The sequence below is a fragment of the Miniopterus natalensis genome, chromosome 6 (genome assembly GCF_054644295.1).
Source record: "Miniopterus natalensis isolate mMinNat1 chromosome 6, mMinNat1.hap1, whole genome shotgun sequence".
Taxonomy (NCBI): Eukaryota; Metazoa; Chordata; class Mammalia; order Chiroptera; family Miniopteridae; genus Miniopterus; species Miniopterus natalensis.
The window spans coordinates 85,902,336-85,918,621 of record NC_142086.1 but is presented as its reverse complement, the minus strand read 5'-3'; the positions used below and the strand labels follow the sequence as shown (position 1 = coordinate 85,918,621).

General features: G+C 44.1%; 1 protein-coding gene across 1 annotated transcript in view; it reads left to right on the top strand.

Moving 5' to 3' along the window:
- DSCAM (DS cell adhesion molecule) overlaps positions 1-16,286 on the top strand; it is a 300,871-nt gene that overhangs the window by 172,691 nt on the left and 111,894 nt on the right. The window contains exons 10-11 of the mRNA XM_087817830.1: positions 2,855-2,974; positions 4,896-5,069. Coding sequence (XP_087673956.1) covers positions 2,855-2,974; positions 4,896-5,069 — 294 coding nt within the window. The remainder of the gene's footprint in view (positions 1-2,854; positions 2,975-4,895; positions 5,070-16,286) is intronic.

Sequence of the window (16,286 nt, the reverse complement as noted above, 5' to 3'; positions counted from 1 at the left end):
AGCAATTTATGATGTTTTTTAAAAGATTTTTTAAATTGATTTTTAGAGGGAGGGAAATGGAGAGGGAGAGAGAAAAATCAATGTGATAGTGAAACATCAATCAGCTGCCTCCTGCACACCACCTACTGGGATAGAGCCTACAACCTTTTCAGGTACCCTGATCAGAAATCAAATCCACAAACCTTCTGTGCATGGGGCGATGGCCAAGCAACTAAGCCACACCAGTCAGGGCAGCAATTTGTCTTTTAATCAGCTCTTTGGGCGATTCTGATGCCTTCTACTAATGTTTGCAAAGCACAAGCATGGAATATGCCCTAGAATTGTCCTATGGGATTGCAGGATGGAGAGGCAGGTCATTTATCCCATCTCCTGTCCCTCAATGATATGCAGTTGTCTCTCACATTTCTGGGCTGCATCAGTGGAGGTGAGTAACTGTTGTGACTTCAGAGAAGGCCCTGAGACAGCAAAGAGAGACTCGTGGTCGTGGTATATAGTAGCCTGGCGAAGTGTGTGGAGCTGTCCAGCTCTTGGGGTTCTGAAACCAGATAGGCAGAGGGTATGTGGCACTTCACCATGAACCCTATCTGCCTGTCATGACTAGGGCATGGCAGTGAAAATACACAGAATTTGAGGCTATGTGATATATTTCCCAAGAATCATCAGTACCTGATACAAAGAGATGAAAGAGAGGGATATGAAAGATAATTTGCAATTTTATGGGCCATTTCCATCTGTAATTACCTTACACTTACAATATGTCAGTGGTTATTTTCCATGGAAACCTCTTTGATCAGTTTTTAAGTGACATCCCTTTGGATTAGAACCAAATTAAGGGGAGTGGTCATGGATCAATTATAATTAGACCTTCCAGATGAAATACAAGAGATTAGTTACCTGCCTGTTTGACAAGGGGTTCCTTGCTCTTAGCAGAATGTGAGCCAAATAGAAACTAGAATGTTGATGACTGCATATTTGCCTTCCACTGGGGCAGAAAGACTCTGGCGTGATGTCTTAAAATTTGCAATCTATCCTTGAGGTTAATGGATTGTTTTTATCAGAAAACTTTGCTCTATAAATTCTCTAGTATTTTTCCTAGAAATAATTTTCTCAGCATGAGATAGTCCACCTGAGTACCTTATTTTAAATATATTTACATTTTATCAAGTATACTTGTCTCAGAATACCATCTAAATGAAGTAAAATTGCTTACTAGTTAAGCAATATTGAAGAGATCCATTGACTGTGTAACTTATTTAATTTGTGAGTCTGGAACTGTGTTTTTTGTGTTAAAGCCACACATACCTGCATTTCCTAAATTAACCAACACTCCTACAGCACTTATTACCGTCCAGGTGCTGTTCTGAGAATATTTATAAACTTAATTCATTTGATCCCCAGGCGAATCCTTTATGATGAGTGATGCCATTATTTCCCATTTACATATAAGGAAATTAAAGTTAAAAGACATTTGATAACTTGCACAAGATCATCCAAATGGAAGTAGCAGATTTGGAGATCCAACCCAGGGATTTGGCCCTTGGCTGTGTACTCCTAGCCTTCATTTCATTGTCTCTTCCAGAAACGCAGCAGGGGGTTTCATTGACAGCTGCTTCTTGTGTCTTGATAGAGCTCTCTCTACCTTGGCTGTTTGATGGCAAAGTCATCTTCACGACGGCTCATATAATGTCAATGTGCTTCTAAGCCCCTGCTCACCTAGGCTCTGATCTTCCTCCCAGTCCATTTCATGGGGTGGCTGGAACTCCTACCTACCTACATGTATATATGGTCCATGTTTGTTTCAGAATGAAGAATTCTGGAAATTGCAAGGCAGTCAGGATTAGCTTTCCAGGAATTATGGAAAAGGGAGGAAGAGCACCCCTATTTGCTAAGTGTTTAATATATAATGATATCATCTGTTTCCTCTCACATAATCCTGCCTCATTGAAAGCCCATCCCATAATTAATGACTGACCTGCTGGAAAAGATCCTGAGATTCTAGCACCTTTCAGATGCTACCTTTTCTAGAAGAATCTGTATCTTCTTAAGAGAGGACCCGAATACTCTTAAAATCACAATACCTTAACTCAGAGCATTTGCTTTCTCTTGGCAGGCATGTTTTCAATGGAGTGTATGTGTGTGTTTTGCAGAAGGACAGACTTTTTAGCACCACACAAAACTCACCTAATAAGCAGCTTCTTCACTTGCTTTTCAAATAGCTACACTATAAAGCCATCATGGTACCTCACATCAACTAGCCTGCATAGCCCCCTTTTGGCCCAGAAGGAATAGTGGTGTGTGTGTCTTCGTCAGATTTGGGGGAGAGTTGAAGAGCATGCTGTGTTCTTTATTTCCTGTCGGGAATGCTTTTTCCATTCTCCCTTCCTATCCTGTTTCAGGGAGAATAGATAACAACTGCTTTGAGTAGCTCACGCCAAGAGGAATGCTTACTCTTGATAATTTCTCGTTGACGAGCAAATGTGTTCTACCTCTTCTTTAAATTGTGGTTCTGATTCTATTTTCCATGCAATGGATTCCTGAAGATCTTCCAAAGCACAAATCAAAAACAGAATGTCACATTCTCTTGGTTTAGTCCAACTCCCACACTCAAGAGTCTAGTTTCCCCCAGTGCAAAATAACTTTGTCTGCAGAAGCTCATGGATATAAATAAGAAAAACTGCCTGAAATGAAATGGCTTTTCTAGTTTATCCCAAATTGCAAACACTGTTTTCTAATTTTCCACGTATGTAAAACATTCTTTGTATTTTAATGTTTATTAAAGTCTTGGATTTCTTAAAATCATACCTCTAATAAGTTGGTCTTGTCTGAATTACTGGTGACATTTATCTCTTTTCAGTTCCTCCCAAGTTTGTGGTTCAGCCACGAGACCAGGACGGGATTTATGGCAAGGCAGTCATCCTCAACTGCTCGGCCGAGGGTTATCCTGTACCCACGATAGTGTGGAAATTCTCTAAAGGTATGAAGTTGCTTGTTTGTTTGTTATCTGCCAAACATGTACATTCCAAAGACGTAGGTGAGAATGTCTAGTCCTTTCAGAGATGTTTCTTGTAAGTAGATGTGCCCCCAGCTCCACCCAGTCTGTCTTTCATGTATACCACTAGTATCAGGCCAACTGTTTTTATTCAGACCATGATGGTGTCTGTTTTTGTAAACCATGCCTGCGAAAAGATCATGAATGGGGAGGCAGGTTACTCCTGTAAGTTATTTCAGCACCTGGGACAGTTCTGCGTTGCCTTAGGGATATTGTATAACCATGGTTGGCTTGGAGACCACTGCAAACCCCTGCATGTGGAAGTATGAGTAGAAGTTGTCAGAATTATTCATTTGGGGGATTTATTCCCCCTCTTTTATGCCACTACCTTGTCCTCGCATCCTGAGCCAGAGATGAAATTGTTCCTACGACCCATATCGCCTGGCAGGGCTCTGAACCCTTTACAACTAAGTGTTTCCCTAGTGGCCTATGGCTTCACATTTCTGATTCATTCAAAGAAAAGTATGATGTTGTAGATGAACAGTCCTATTTTTGTTGTTAGGATGGAACTGACATTCCTTTGCGTTTCTTCATCGTTAACAGAAATGAAACTATTTTTCATGTCCTCTCTAGCGGTTTTTTTGGATAGAAACCGCCTGTTGTAAGGATTCTGCTGGTCCTCCTTGTTCTGTGAAAGGTCCCCTTACATCACTGTTAATATTTTTTAACTCCTTGGTGGGGCAGAAATGAGGGAAGGCACAGCCACAGAGTCCGCCCCTGTGAGCCGAGGGGCACCGGTAGGTGAATAGGCAGTTTGGTGCAGAGATAGCAGGAGGAAGTGTCCCCATATCATGTCCCCAGATGCAGAGTTTGAAGTGTGCTCTGCAGGAGGGGTATGGGGACTGCTCACTTGTCTAGTCCCGTGGAGGTTCCAGGGCCCCAGAGACTGGCAGCTTCTCTCCGGGACACAGCCTGGGTCACACTTTGGGCTTTCTCAAGGAAGGTGGAACTTGTCCGCACCCCTGGGCCCTCCCCCAAACCTCAGTCTCAGGTCAGAGAGGAGAGGGGCCATGTCAGCCCACTGAGGCTTGGCTCACACCCTCTCAGTCCTACCCCATGTCCCCAGGAGAGAGGCAAGCAACACAGTAAGCCCATCCAAACTTCCAGTTCCCCGGAATCGCTCAAGACATCAATCTTCTGGTATGTTATTTATAAAATATGTTTTGCAGAACAATTTTATGTAGATCTCTCATTTATATGATGTCACATCTGTGTCATCATCTCCCTGAGTGCAGGCACTCTGAGGAGGGTGTGCTTTACCGCACTGATCTGACTTATTTATTTAAATAGCATCAGACAATACTCACAGTGCGTATGTTTCTAGACTGGACGCAACTACACTTAGAGGAGAAACCTGCAGTGCTTGTGTTCCCTCTGTAGACTCAGATGCGTGCAGCGAGAAAGGTCTGCAGGTGCCGTGTCCCTGGAGCACCCTTGTTTACATGCATGTGAAGTCCCGGGAACATGAGGAGTTTATTTGGTGCTATGAGAGGCATCTACCTCTGTTGTCACTCTACTGAGATGTCTTTGAATAATTTATCAGCCACTTAACACTCATTACATTTGTCTTTTTATGTAGAAACCATCTGTAAGGCTTCTTACTGTTTATCGAAGAGGTTGGAATGCTGTCGTTTTAAATAAGTGTATTTCTCTCTAAACAAGAATTTCAATGTTGGAGGAAAGGGAAGAAAACAAACCTGGTGCATCCCATGACTGTCGTCTCGTTATCTCTGCTATATGTTAGATGTCAGTCACTTCTCTCTGCTATTCTGGGAGACCGCAAGCTCGTTGCCCCCCTTATGTATTTGAGTCTACATCACCGGTCCCCTTTTTCATTTCATCCCAGGTGCTGGGGTTCCCCAGTTCCAGCCAATCCCCCTGAATGGCCGGATCCAGGTCCTCGGCAACGGGTCTCTGCTGATCAAGCACGTGGTGGAGGAAGACAGCGGCTACTACCTGTGTAAGGTCAGCAACGACGTGGGCGCGGACGTCAGCAAGTCCATGTTCCTCACGGTGAAAAGTAAGCAAGGGCGGGGCTTCGTTTGGCCACACGGGCTCTTGGGGCCTAAGCTTCCCATGCTCTCCGTATACATGTGGTTAAGAACCAGACAAAGTGTTGGTTTGCTAGAACCGTTTTGACATTTTGCTGTCCTGGAAACACAGTCGAGGAGGGTAAAGATCGAGCCAGTGGTTGACAGCATGCTCGCGTCCCCTTGCATCTGGGGCATGGAGCCACTTGCTCCTCTCCCTTCAGTCCCCGTGGCCATCAGTACAGGCTCTGGGCAGCCCAGCAGACGGGTGGGCCTCTGCCTTTGTCACCCATATTTCTACCCTGTCGGTTTGACTGTGGAAATGCCCAGTACGTATTTTCAGATATGTTCTTTTCAGAGGTCTATGTTCATGCATTTTATTATTTGCAAGCTGGCTTGTCGATACATTTCCTTTCTAAGATCCTTATGAAATCAAGCAACTGGAAACTCATTACCAAAGGACACACAGCTACAAGACAGAAACGTGTAGCACTTGCTTGGGGTCCCTGGTGCTGACCCACTTTATAGAAAAGAGCCCCCATGATCAGACTATGTTCATACTTTGGTAACTAAACCTCCTGAGAAAGAACATCAACTGGACCACCGTTTACTGAGAGCTGCTTATTAGCAGATGGTTGTGCATCGATTTTACCATGAAAATTGCTGACTTTCTCCATGTATGTGATTTTCTACTAGATTAATTGTGATTTCTTGCCAACTTCAAGGCTTTGATTAGTTTTCAGCTTTCTCTTTTTTATTTTAATTGTGCTATTGATAGGTTGGAAAGGGTCTCTGCCATATCATTTATTAGGGGCATGGAATTAAAAGTCAATTTCAGTGGTGTGTGTGTGTGATTTAAAGGCTAGCTACACAGAGATGTAGTATTCATCCCATTTCATTAAGAATTTATTCTAGTTAGTCTCTTATTTCCAACAGAACAATGAAAATATCAGGTTACCTATTTGCTATACTTTTATATCATGGAAAAAGTGTAGTTCTAATAAGCGGTTGCTTCAATACTTTTTGGGCATATCCAATGCATAATTCTGACTTCTATATTTTATACTCTGGAGGAACTGATTTGTAAGAATCTGAAGATAGATTGTTATATCTCTTAAAGCCAAAGTTGAAATGGTAATTTAAAAAAGTAATAAATTGATGAAATTATTAAGGAAGCCCAAATGCTGAGGACCAATGTTGATCAATACTGATCTATCTTTTCCCAACAAAAGGCATATATTTTGGGATTGCTTCATATATTTTAAATGTATAGAACATTTTTCCATCCCAAATGTATACATATATATCCTAATAGATAGAAGACACTATACAGGACGTAAATGCACTCAACCATGGACATTCCCTTCATGAAGGAAAGAGCCTATATTCAGAAGAGGAGACAACCAGGGAGATTATAAAGCCTACTAGTTTAAGGGCCAGGTGGAGAGTGCTACGGTTCATATATGTGCTTCCAGAGAACAGGGTCTCAGCCTGAGGGGATTAAGAAAAGCTTCATGGGAAAAGATCTTAAAGAATGAGCAGAACTGAGAAATGTAGAAGTTGAAGATTTTCTGCACATGTCCTCTCGTCATAGCTTGGTGCTGGCCGTGGAGCACGGGGGAGGACCTCAAAGGTGTCCCCTGCCCTCAGCGAGCTTTCTGTGGTGGGGCAGTCAGGCGTGAGCATGGACATCTCCTGCCCTGCAGAGAACGCTAGGGTGAGAATAGAGGGTGCAGCGGGCACAGGTGAGGGTGGATTTGTGTTCGTTTGTAGAGTCGGTGACTTCAGAGTGCAAACCTGTGGCCTTGAGTTCAGTCCTACAGGTGCAGTGCATTTCAAACAGTGTGATTGTTGTGGATAGAATGAGGCATGTGAGTGAGGGAACGGGGGAGCAGGTACGAGAGATTAAAAGACCAAAGGCAGGAGGGGAGCTCCGAGTGAGCATTGTACCAGGTGCATGGAGGGGATTGCAGAGGGGGACGTGCAAATTGAGTGTACGTCAAAGAGAAATGGTTCTTCAAAACATACAAGCTCTTAGTAGAGAGACACATTTCTGTAACGCTTTATTTGACCACTTCTTAACGCCCTTTGATGGCTTTGTAGATTATTTCAGCTTCAAGCATCTGGAATCTTTAACCCTTTAGAATGATAGTATTTAAATTCTGAAAAAGAAAAGATAATTTAAGTAAGAGATACAGAAGCATGAAGACAGAAGATATACAGTGAATATATTTGTTGCTCAAATGGTATCACTTTAAAAACAACTACTAGTAAGCGGGGGATGACTGTCACTTGTTCTCTGTATTTGTGGGCCAGCCATTAAGTGTGCAAAGGAACACACTGAGATAGCACCTGAATGCAGGGGAGGTTGGCTGCTTGGGGGGCAGTGATTTTACCGCGAAAACAGGAGGGAGTTGGAGCCCAGAGCCGGATGGGGGCACAGCCCCACCCAGGCTGATGCTGGCTATCCCCTGGCAGCGGACTGAGTAGATCCGATGTCCCTGTGAGTGCCAACAGGACTGTACCTGCATCAAAGCAAGGGAAGCTCTGCCCTCTTACCCGATGCAAACCAGCCTCATATCAGGCACAGTTTCTTTCGTGTTTTATTGTTTTTTGTACAGACCCTTGAGGCGTTGAGGGTCTCCCGCCAGCTGACAGTTGCCCCCTACAGTTTTCCATGCTTCCTTTTTTGTGCTTCTTCCCATCCTCTACTTGTGCAACCACCCGGACGTCCCCATGAAAGCTACAGATAGTTTTGACACTGGATTTTAGGGGAGGGGACGTGGTGAGGGCCATGAGAGTGTGTGTAGGACAAATTGCAGTAGGGGCTGGTGGACTCTGCAGTTATGAAAATGTATAAACTGAGTGTTTTGAATCAGGGATACCTCATAATCTATTACAGGCACTGGTCTGTCTTGTTCGGGTGTCTTAAATGGTAATTTGGGAATGATGATGATAATACCAACAGCATTAACATCCTCAGCTTCATCAAGAGCTGCTATTAGTCTGTACCTAACATAAGGGGCATTTTGCTAAGTGATTAGACGTAGAAGCCAAATATATGTACAGGACCAAAGCCACACTGGAGCCTGTGGGTGGACTCCAGGAGCCAGGGGGTTCATTAGAGTCCAAGAGTAACTGGCCTCAGGGAAGCGCCTGCTCCTGCCTGATAAGGGCTGCTCTTTTCTACTGCATGAGGGGATCAGAAAGGACCTGTGCAGGGCAGGCCACAAAAGAAGAGCTGCTTGTGCACCATAGGCCACAGACCCATACAAAAATCAGTGTTCCTAGTAAGACCCAGACTCAGATTGGCCAGTGGCAGAAAGCTGCAGTGGGGAAGGATACAATTTTGGCACCAGGGAGAAACATTAGTGATGCTCATCCGCTTGAGAGATGGAGCAGTTTTGGGAACTATTTTCTTACCACGAAAGACCATGTCCCCCAGATTCCAAATGGCCCTGGTATGTGGGAAAGAGGCTTCTGCAGCCACTGCTCAGCCTCGGGTGAGGGGTGCAGTGTTACCACCAGAGGCAAGTTTGCTTGAAATTGGAGCCAGCAACACATTACATTTGCTAGATTAGCCTTCCCATTTTACAAATGCCTTATTAACCCCAAAGAAATGAGTTCCCAAGTTAAACTTTCTGGTTATCTCTGCCAACTAGTAGCTGTGTTACCTTGGGCACGTTAAATAGCCTCACTGTGCCTCGTCTATTTACTTCTCAGATTATCTCAGAGTGCTATTACAGGGGCTGGGTTAATGTAAATATGAAAATTTCCCAGAATATAAGAATGAAGTTAGGTCCCTACCTCACACCATACACAAAAACCAGCTCAAAACGGGTGGTAGACCTCAGTGTAAGAGCTAAAGCTGTACAACTCTTAGAAAAATATATCGGAGTTAGTCTGTGTGTTCATTAGTTAAGTAATGGTTTCTCAGCCATGACACCAAAAGCATAAGCCATATAAGGAAAAATACATAATTTGAACTTCTAGAAGTTAAAACATTTTTGTGCATTAAGAAAATAAAAAGACAATCAGGAAAGGGAGAAAATATTTTTAAACCATATATCTGATAGGGGACTTGCATCTAGAACTCTTACAACCCAACAGTAAAATCACAAATAGCCCAATTAAAAATGGACAAAGGATTTGAAGAGACTTTTATCTAAAAAGTACAACAACCCATTAACACATGAACATCATCAGTCATTAGTGAAATGGAAATCAAAACTATAATGAGATGCCACTTCATACCCATCAGGATGGCTGAATTTAATAAAGGCACGGGCATTAGTGAGGACGTGAAGAAGTTGGAACCCTTGTACACTGCTGGTGGGAAAATTAAATGTGCAGCCACTGTAGACAACAGTTTGGCAGTTCCTCCAAAACTTAAACATAGAATTACCATGTAACTTATCATTCCCACTTCTAGTTACATACCCAAGAAAATGAAAACCTGTTCACACTGAAGCTTGTACATGGATGCTTATAGCTGTGCTGTCCATAATAGCTAACAAGTGGAAGTTACCCAAATGCCCATCGACAGGCGAATGGATAAACAAATCCGGCATATCACACAATGGCGAATTATTCAGCCCTACAGTCAGATGAAGGAGTGATGCATTCTACAACACAGTTGAACTTTGAAACATTCTGCTAAATGAAATATACTAAAAACCACTGAACTCTACACTTAAAATATGAATTTTGTGGTAGGTGATTTAGACCTCAATGAAGCTATTATTTTAAAAATCCCAGGATATCTAGCAACGGCTAGTGGACCTGTGTAGCTGTTGTGAGAAGTCTGGGTTTTGAAGTTAGATGATTTGGTTTAAATTCCCAGTCCTGTTGCTTCTTAGATGAGTAAACCTGGGCATGTTCTCCAACCTTTCCAAGCCCCACATTCCTCATCTGTGAAATGGAGAGAACTGTGCATATTTTCTAGTTGTGAGGATTAAACAATGGAATATTTTGACTCTAGAGTGTCTTCTGAAAGGTAGGGAGAAGCTCTTAATTAGTGGGTGTTGCTGTGCTCACATCCTAAGTGCTCATGAACACTTATGCTTTATCATTTTTAAATTTTCATACCTATATCATGAGGTTAAATAACTGTACATGATACTGTAGCACAGGTATGAAAGGGCGCTACCTGCCTCTCCCCTGACTCCTTTACCGCCAGCCCGTCCCGTTACTGTGCTTTGCTCACATGTTCATTCTTCCAGATAAATGTGTCTATTTCAGAAACAACCTTTGGGGGGCAGATTTAAAATTCCACTTGATTTATAGAATATTGGGGATGGGGGGCCCACATCTTTACAATACTGGGCCCTCACATATGGAAATATGAAACTTCTCTCCATCTGCTCTAGTTTCCTTGTATGTCCCTTAACTCAAACCTACAATTTTCTCCATTTGGGACTTAGACATGTTAAATTATTTTTTCCCATGGAATTTGGAATTTTCTATGCTATTTTAAATAGATATTTTGGCTTTTCCTTTTGTTCGTATAGCCAAAGACTTAGTTCTTAGTAACGTTATATTATTACTAGACTGCCTTCACTTCGGGTGTCAGCATTAAGTGGGGTCCCCGAGCTACCCACCCTTCTGCACTGCCAGCTACAAACTAGGGGCTTCTCACAGCCCCATCAGTTCTGATAATTCACTGGGATGAATCACAGAACTCAGGAAAGTGCTACACTTAACAATTAATATTTTATTTACAAGGATGTCAATGAGCAGCCAGATGAGCATGAACACAGCACAAGATCTGCAACAGTCCTGAGAAGAGGAGCTCCTGTCCCCGTGGAGTCGGGGGTGTCACCTGCGCAGTGCAGGTAGCTGTGCTCAAAACCAGGAAGTGCTCCAAGCCTCACTGTTCAGAGATTTTGCCCAAGTGTCACTGCAGAGGCAAGACTGATTAGATCTTGATCAACCTCAGTCTCCTGCCCCTCCCTTCCCCAGGTCAGGGGCGGGACTGAAAGTTTCAACCCTCTCCTCATTAGTGCAAGGTCACCAGCAAGGTCAGCCCCTTTCCTGAGAAACCAGAGGGCACAGGAGTCACCTCATTAACATGAACTCAGATAAGGCAGTTAGGGGTCACTGTGAAGAGCCAAAGATATTCTAATCAGAAATTACCAAGGATTTTGGAAGCTCTCTGCCAAGACCCAGGGACAAAGACCAGATATATTCTTTATTCTATCATGGTCAGACACTGGCTCCATCTGAGGAATCCGTGTGACTCGTTTGGTCTCCGCTGTTCCTGGGGTGGCCTGAGAAGCAGAGGAGGGCGCCAGGAAGGAGAGGGTTTTGGAGACTCTGGGGCAGGGTGACACATGCTCCCAACCCAGTCCCTCAGGGCTTGGGTGTGTCGACATAGCCCTTGGCCAAAGCAGCCCTTAGTGCCCCCCGGCAGCCTGCGCGGACCGAGCGTCAGGAATCCCCAGTGTTCTCCTCAGCCGGAGGGCGGGCAGGCAGCCGAACCCGGGCAGCAGCCAGGGCAGCACGTGGGCAGCAGCAGCCCTGGCAGGAGCTTCAGCGCTGTCTTCACGTGAGCGCGGCCCTTTCGCTGACTAGAAGGAGAGAAAAGGCGGCCGCAGAGAGGCTGTCTGGGGCCTCAGAAACCCTGGTCTGGTTCTTCCTCAGGACATGTGAATGCCGGCGTCCTGCACGACATTAGCAGGCCATCCATCAGCACCCTGAGTGTGGAATCCTACACCACTTATAAACACACTGCAGGAGATGCGTGAAGCTAACTTAAGAGCTTTCTTTCCAGCTCACCACCTAGTGCCAGGGACCTACTCTCTCTTTACGTCTTCCATTCCTGCCCCCGCACATCCTTAACTGCCATGGCGTGGCCATTGTCTCCCTTTCCCCACATTCCAAATTCACGCCTCCAATTTCTCTTTAAAACACTGAAACTCCTCAGCCCTGTAGGAATTTGTCAGCGGCATCATGGACCACAGGAAGAACCTCGGGGTTCCAAATCTGCATAGATGGAGCTCACAGGAGGGCACATGCATGCCCAGCCTTCCCTGGAGTGTTCTGCCGGCCAAGCCCTGGAATTGCAGAACCCTGCAGAGCATGAGCAGCCTCAGACTGAAATGCAAAGGTCGTGAAGTCAAGGTCACCACGAGCAGAATCTCTGCAGAAACAGGGCAAAGAGAAGGAAGGTGTGCTGGGGCTTAAACGACACCGAGGAGACCACAGCTCCACCAGTGTGGCCTGTAGTAGGTCGTTAGGCTACGTAGGCAAGTAAATTACCTCTAACACTTGCATTTTTGAGGAATCTAGTTTCACACAAAATTTTATTTACAAGGTTTACTGTCATTGTAGACTTAGGACCATTATGTCGTGATATCTCTGATGTGCATCTGAAGGTTTGGAGCTGGAAGGAGACTGTTTGGCATATGAAGACTCTTGTTTGAGAGAGGAGGACACTGAAATTCAGGCTGGACCTGCCTCCTGTCCTGGGCTTCCTGGGGATATGCCTTACTCACACTGTACCTTAGGCAAAACCACCCACAGTTCAGGATATGTGAGGTAGTATCATGAATAAATAGAAATACATATGCATCCAAGTAATTGCCAACTGAATGTTTAAAATGCTCCATGAAGGAAGGACAGGGACCGTGAGATTGCACAAAAGGATGAGACAGTGAAGTGAATCAAGAAGATCATCACAGCCCGGCCAGGCGTGGCTCAGCGGTTGAGCATCGACCTAGGATCCAGGCAATCGGGGTTCGATTCCCGGTCAGGGCACATGCTTGGGTTGCGGGCTCAATCAATGACTCTCTCATCATTGATGTTTCTGTCTCCCTCTCCTGTCCTCTCTCTGAAATAAGGATACATTTTTTTAAAAAAAAGATCATCACAGAACAGTGAGGACCAAAGGGAGGGACAGGAAATAGAGGCCAGAGGCCACCGTTGGCAGGCGCTCAGGTAGCCGCAGAAGCTTTCATCTGACTTGTTTTGTAAAAGTTAAAAAATCAGCCACTTCTTGGAAGGAAAAGGATGGAAAAGCGTAGTCATAGCTTAATGTACTCACTGTTCTCTGTGAGCCAGGCCCGTAGGAGCTGGGATTGCACTCTGCTTGTGTAACTCCTTTGTCCTTTCATCGACCTCTCAGGAGGGCTTGGCCGTGATCTCCATTTATAGATAAAGGAGCCCTGGCTCAGAGATGTTCAGCAACTTGCCAAAGTCATGGCTATTCCATCCCGTAGGCCGGGGCTGACATGGGGGCTGCACAAGTTCAAAGTGCACCCTCATAACAGCTCACCTGCCTCAGCAGGATAACTTACTTACCTTGGCTCACATCACGAAGTCACCTAAAGAATCACTCCACACCTAAAAGGGAAAGTAAACCGAGTAGATATTCTGCGAAGTGTGATGTTCTGGGAACACAGACGCCGTAGGTCTTCACAGCTCTGCAGGTTCACGTTGGACGAGGCCTGTTTGCATGCTGAACCCTCTAGGTGTGGGGCTCCTGGGAAAGGGGCGCAGCCTCCTGTAGTCGGGGGACTGAGACGCCACACAGCCTGGCGACTGTTGTGCGTCCCACAGTGGCCCTGAGGGGAGCATGCGGCCCTTACCTGAGGCTGTCAGATGTTGACACAGCCTGGACGCACCTTGAGGTTAGTAGCCACAAATCGGGGGGCATCAGAGCTACGACAGGTCACTTGTCCTCGCTGTGAGCTGCTGTGTGAGGAAAGTAATAAGCGGAGAAATACGTGTAGCAAATACCCGCTTGTTAACTAAACTGTGACCAGAACACTGAGCACTGTGCACGTGTGCATGAGTGTGCACGGCTACAGAGAGGCTGGGAAAGGACACGAGGCTGGGCGGGGCCTGCCTCCAGCCTCCTCACAGGGAGGGGAGAGAGCGGCTCGGGCAGCAGTGTGTCCCACAAGCAGCATGTGGACTGTGTTTCCACTTCTGTAAAATCATGTATGTGTGCGTGTGCGTGTGCATGTGCGTGCCGTGTACACGAGCGTGCCATTAAAAACGTGGTCCGCAGGTTTGGCACTGGCTCGCATGGCTGGATCTCAGAAGATCATGATTGTCTTCTTTAGATTTAACCATTTCATTTTCTTGGCTCTCGGCTGCTTTTAAGTAAAGAAAAAAGTATTTCAAATACTACTTTGGTTTTAAAAATTAATATGACCATTTATTAAAGTTATAAATGCGGAAACCCTGTCTCTTCCTTTAACTTGAGCAAATTTTAACAAGTTCTTTTAAGGGATTTTTGATGAATGTTTAGCCTCATCTATAAATTTAGTTCATTTTTCATCTTGGCAGATTAAACTATATTTATAAATTAAACATATTTTATTTCCCTTTTAAGTACTCCAATTATCTGACTGACAAAGTCTTTCTGGGAATACAAATAACTTTTATAAATCAAAGAAATTAAACTTACAAGTAAATTTATTTATTCTTGTAATTTTTTAAATGTTACATTACTGTGTCTAACCCCAGCAAGAGTTCCACCTAATATCACTTGTCTAAATCAATTACTCAATTAGATATTAAGATCAAAATCATAGATCTGATGTGAAACACTCATATAGCTCATAAACATTTAAGCTGCACACACTTTTCATCACAGAAGTGGTAAGGTTTGGGTTTTCTTCTCTAAAACATTTCTGTACTGAACTCTAACTTTCTGTGGCTAGAAGATGCTTATCTGCTGAGGGAAAGTGACTTGTAAACATTGAGGGCTGCTTCCTCAGTATCTTCAGGGCTATTTTCTCATTGGATCGAGGTTTGTAAAAACCCAGGGATGTCCCTTGTAGGGACAGTTGCCAGCAGTGTCTTTCATGCACTTGGCCTGTCTCGGATGGACTGGGGTTTTCATCATTCACCAATAAATAACCTGAGTGTGTGGTGTGTGTCCAATACATGTATGTTATATGCCATCAGTTCCAAGCATGCACTGTGCCTACTTTAAAAAGATGGCATTTAATTCAGTCCAACTTATATTATCAAGAGCCTATTGTCAACTACAATAGGACTGATAGAATATTTAAGTGACTGATCAATTTAGGACAAAAAATAATGACATGTTATCTTTTGGAAACAGGTGGCACTTTTAGTTTGGAAATTCTCTGGTGTGTGTGCCTGTGCCTAGCCCTTGAGACAGTTGTCCTAATTAGTGTCACTTGAAGTGATATGAAATCACAGATACTCATTTTAGAAAGTATGAAAGTCAGTGTTTAACTTTGTAATTTGTGACTACATCAAAACTTCAAATTAGAATTTCAGATTTTTTTTGTTGCCAATGATTGCACTCTGTTTAAGCATCACTGTTATTTATGGACTTAAACTCATATTTGTCTGTGCTGTAGATAATCTTGGTGTATATAGGGGAAGCTGGGTACCTGGATTCCCATCACAGGAGCTTTCCCAAGGGCGATGTGGCCTCCATCTTGATATGCCACATTTCTGATGAAATATTGTTAGAAAAGATAAACGCATTGCAAAATAACAGTAATTGTTTTCATAGAAGATCAAACTTATTTTTTCTTGTCTCCTTAACATTCTCCTAAACCGTTGACTAAGTCCAAGAGGCCAGAGATGTTTCAGTGTCTCCAGATGTATTCTTGATGGTAATTTAACCAAATTTTGTTTGAAACAGCATTGGTTACAGTGTATTGGCAATTAGTTCCTGAAAGATTAGATGGCTCAATTCCTTTTGGAGAGAAATAAACTGGATTATAGGATATTTAAAGAGATTTTTGTTTTCAATTTAAAAATATCCCCATTATATTTGTACTTGGCCACATGCTAAGAGTTACTGAGCCCAGGTGTTGCGATGATGCTGCAGGTTATTTTGAGAATTCATTTTGCTTCCTCCTATTGTCATTTCTTCCTCTCCCATCTGAAATCTAGGACATGCCCGAGTAGTTCCCAGGGACCCCAGCTCGGGGTGGGGGTGTCCATCCTTCATCACCAACCTGTCTGAGCAGGTGGAAGTGTGGATAGGGCTTTCCTGAGTATCACCTGCGTTAGAGAGGCCATTCAGGGTGTTTCCAGCCATGTTCTCGCTTTCACATCCAGAAACCCTTCTGGTTTGGAAGATGCTATGAACACGAACTGGAAGGACTAGGCCACTGATTGGCCATGGGGACAGGAATAGGGACAGGGAGGAAGACTGGGGGTAGAGTTGCCACATTTCATTTTGCCCATGTTGAGGTGGTGGCGTGCCATCT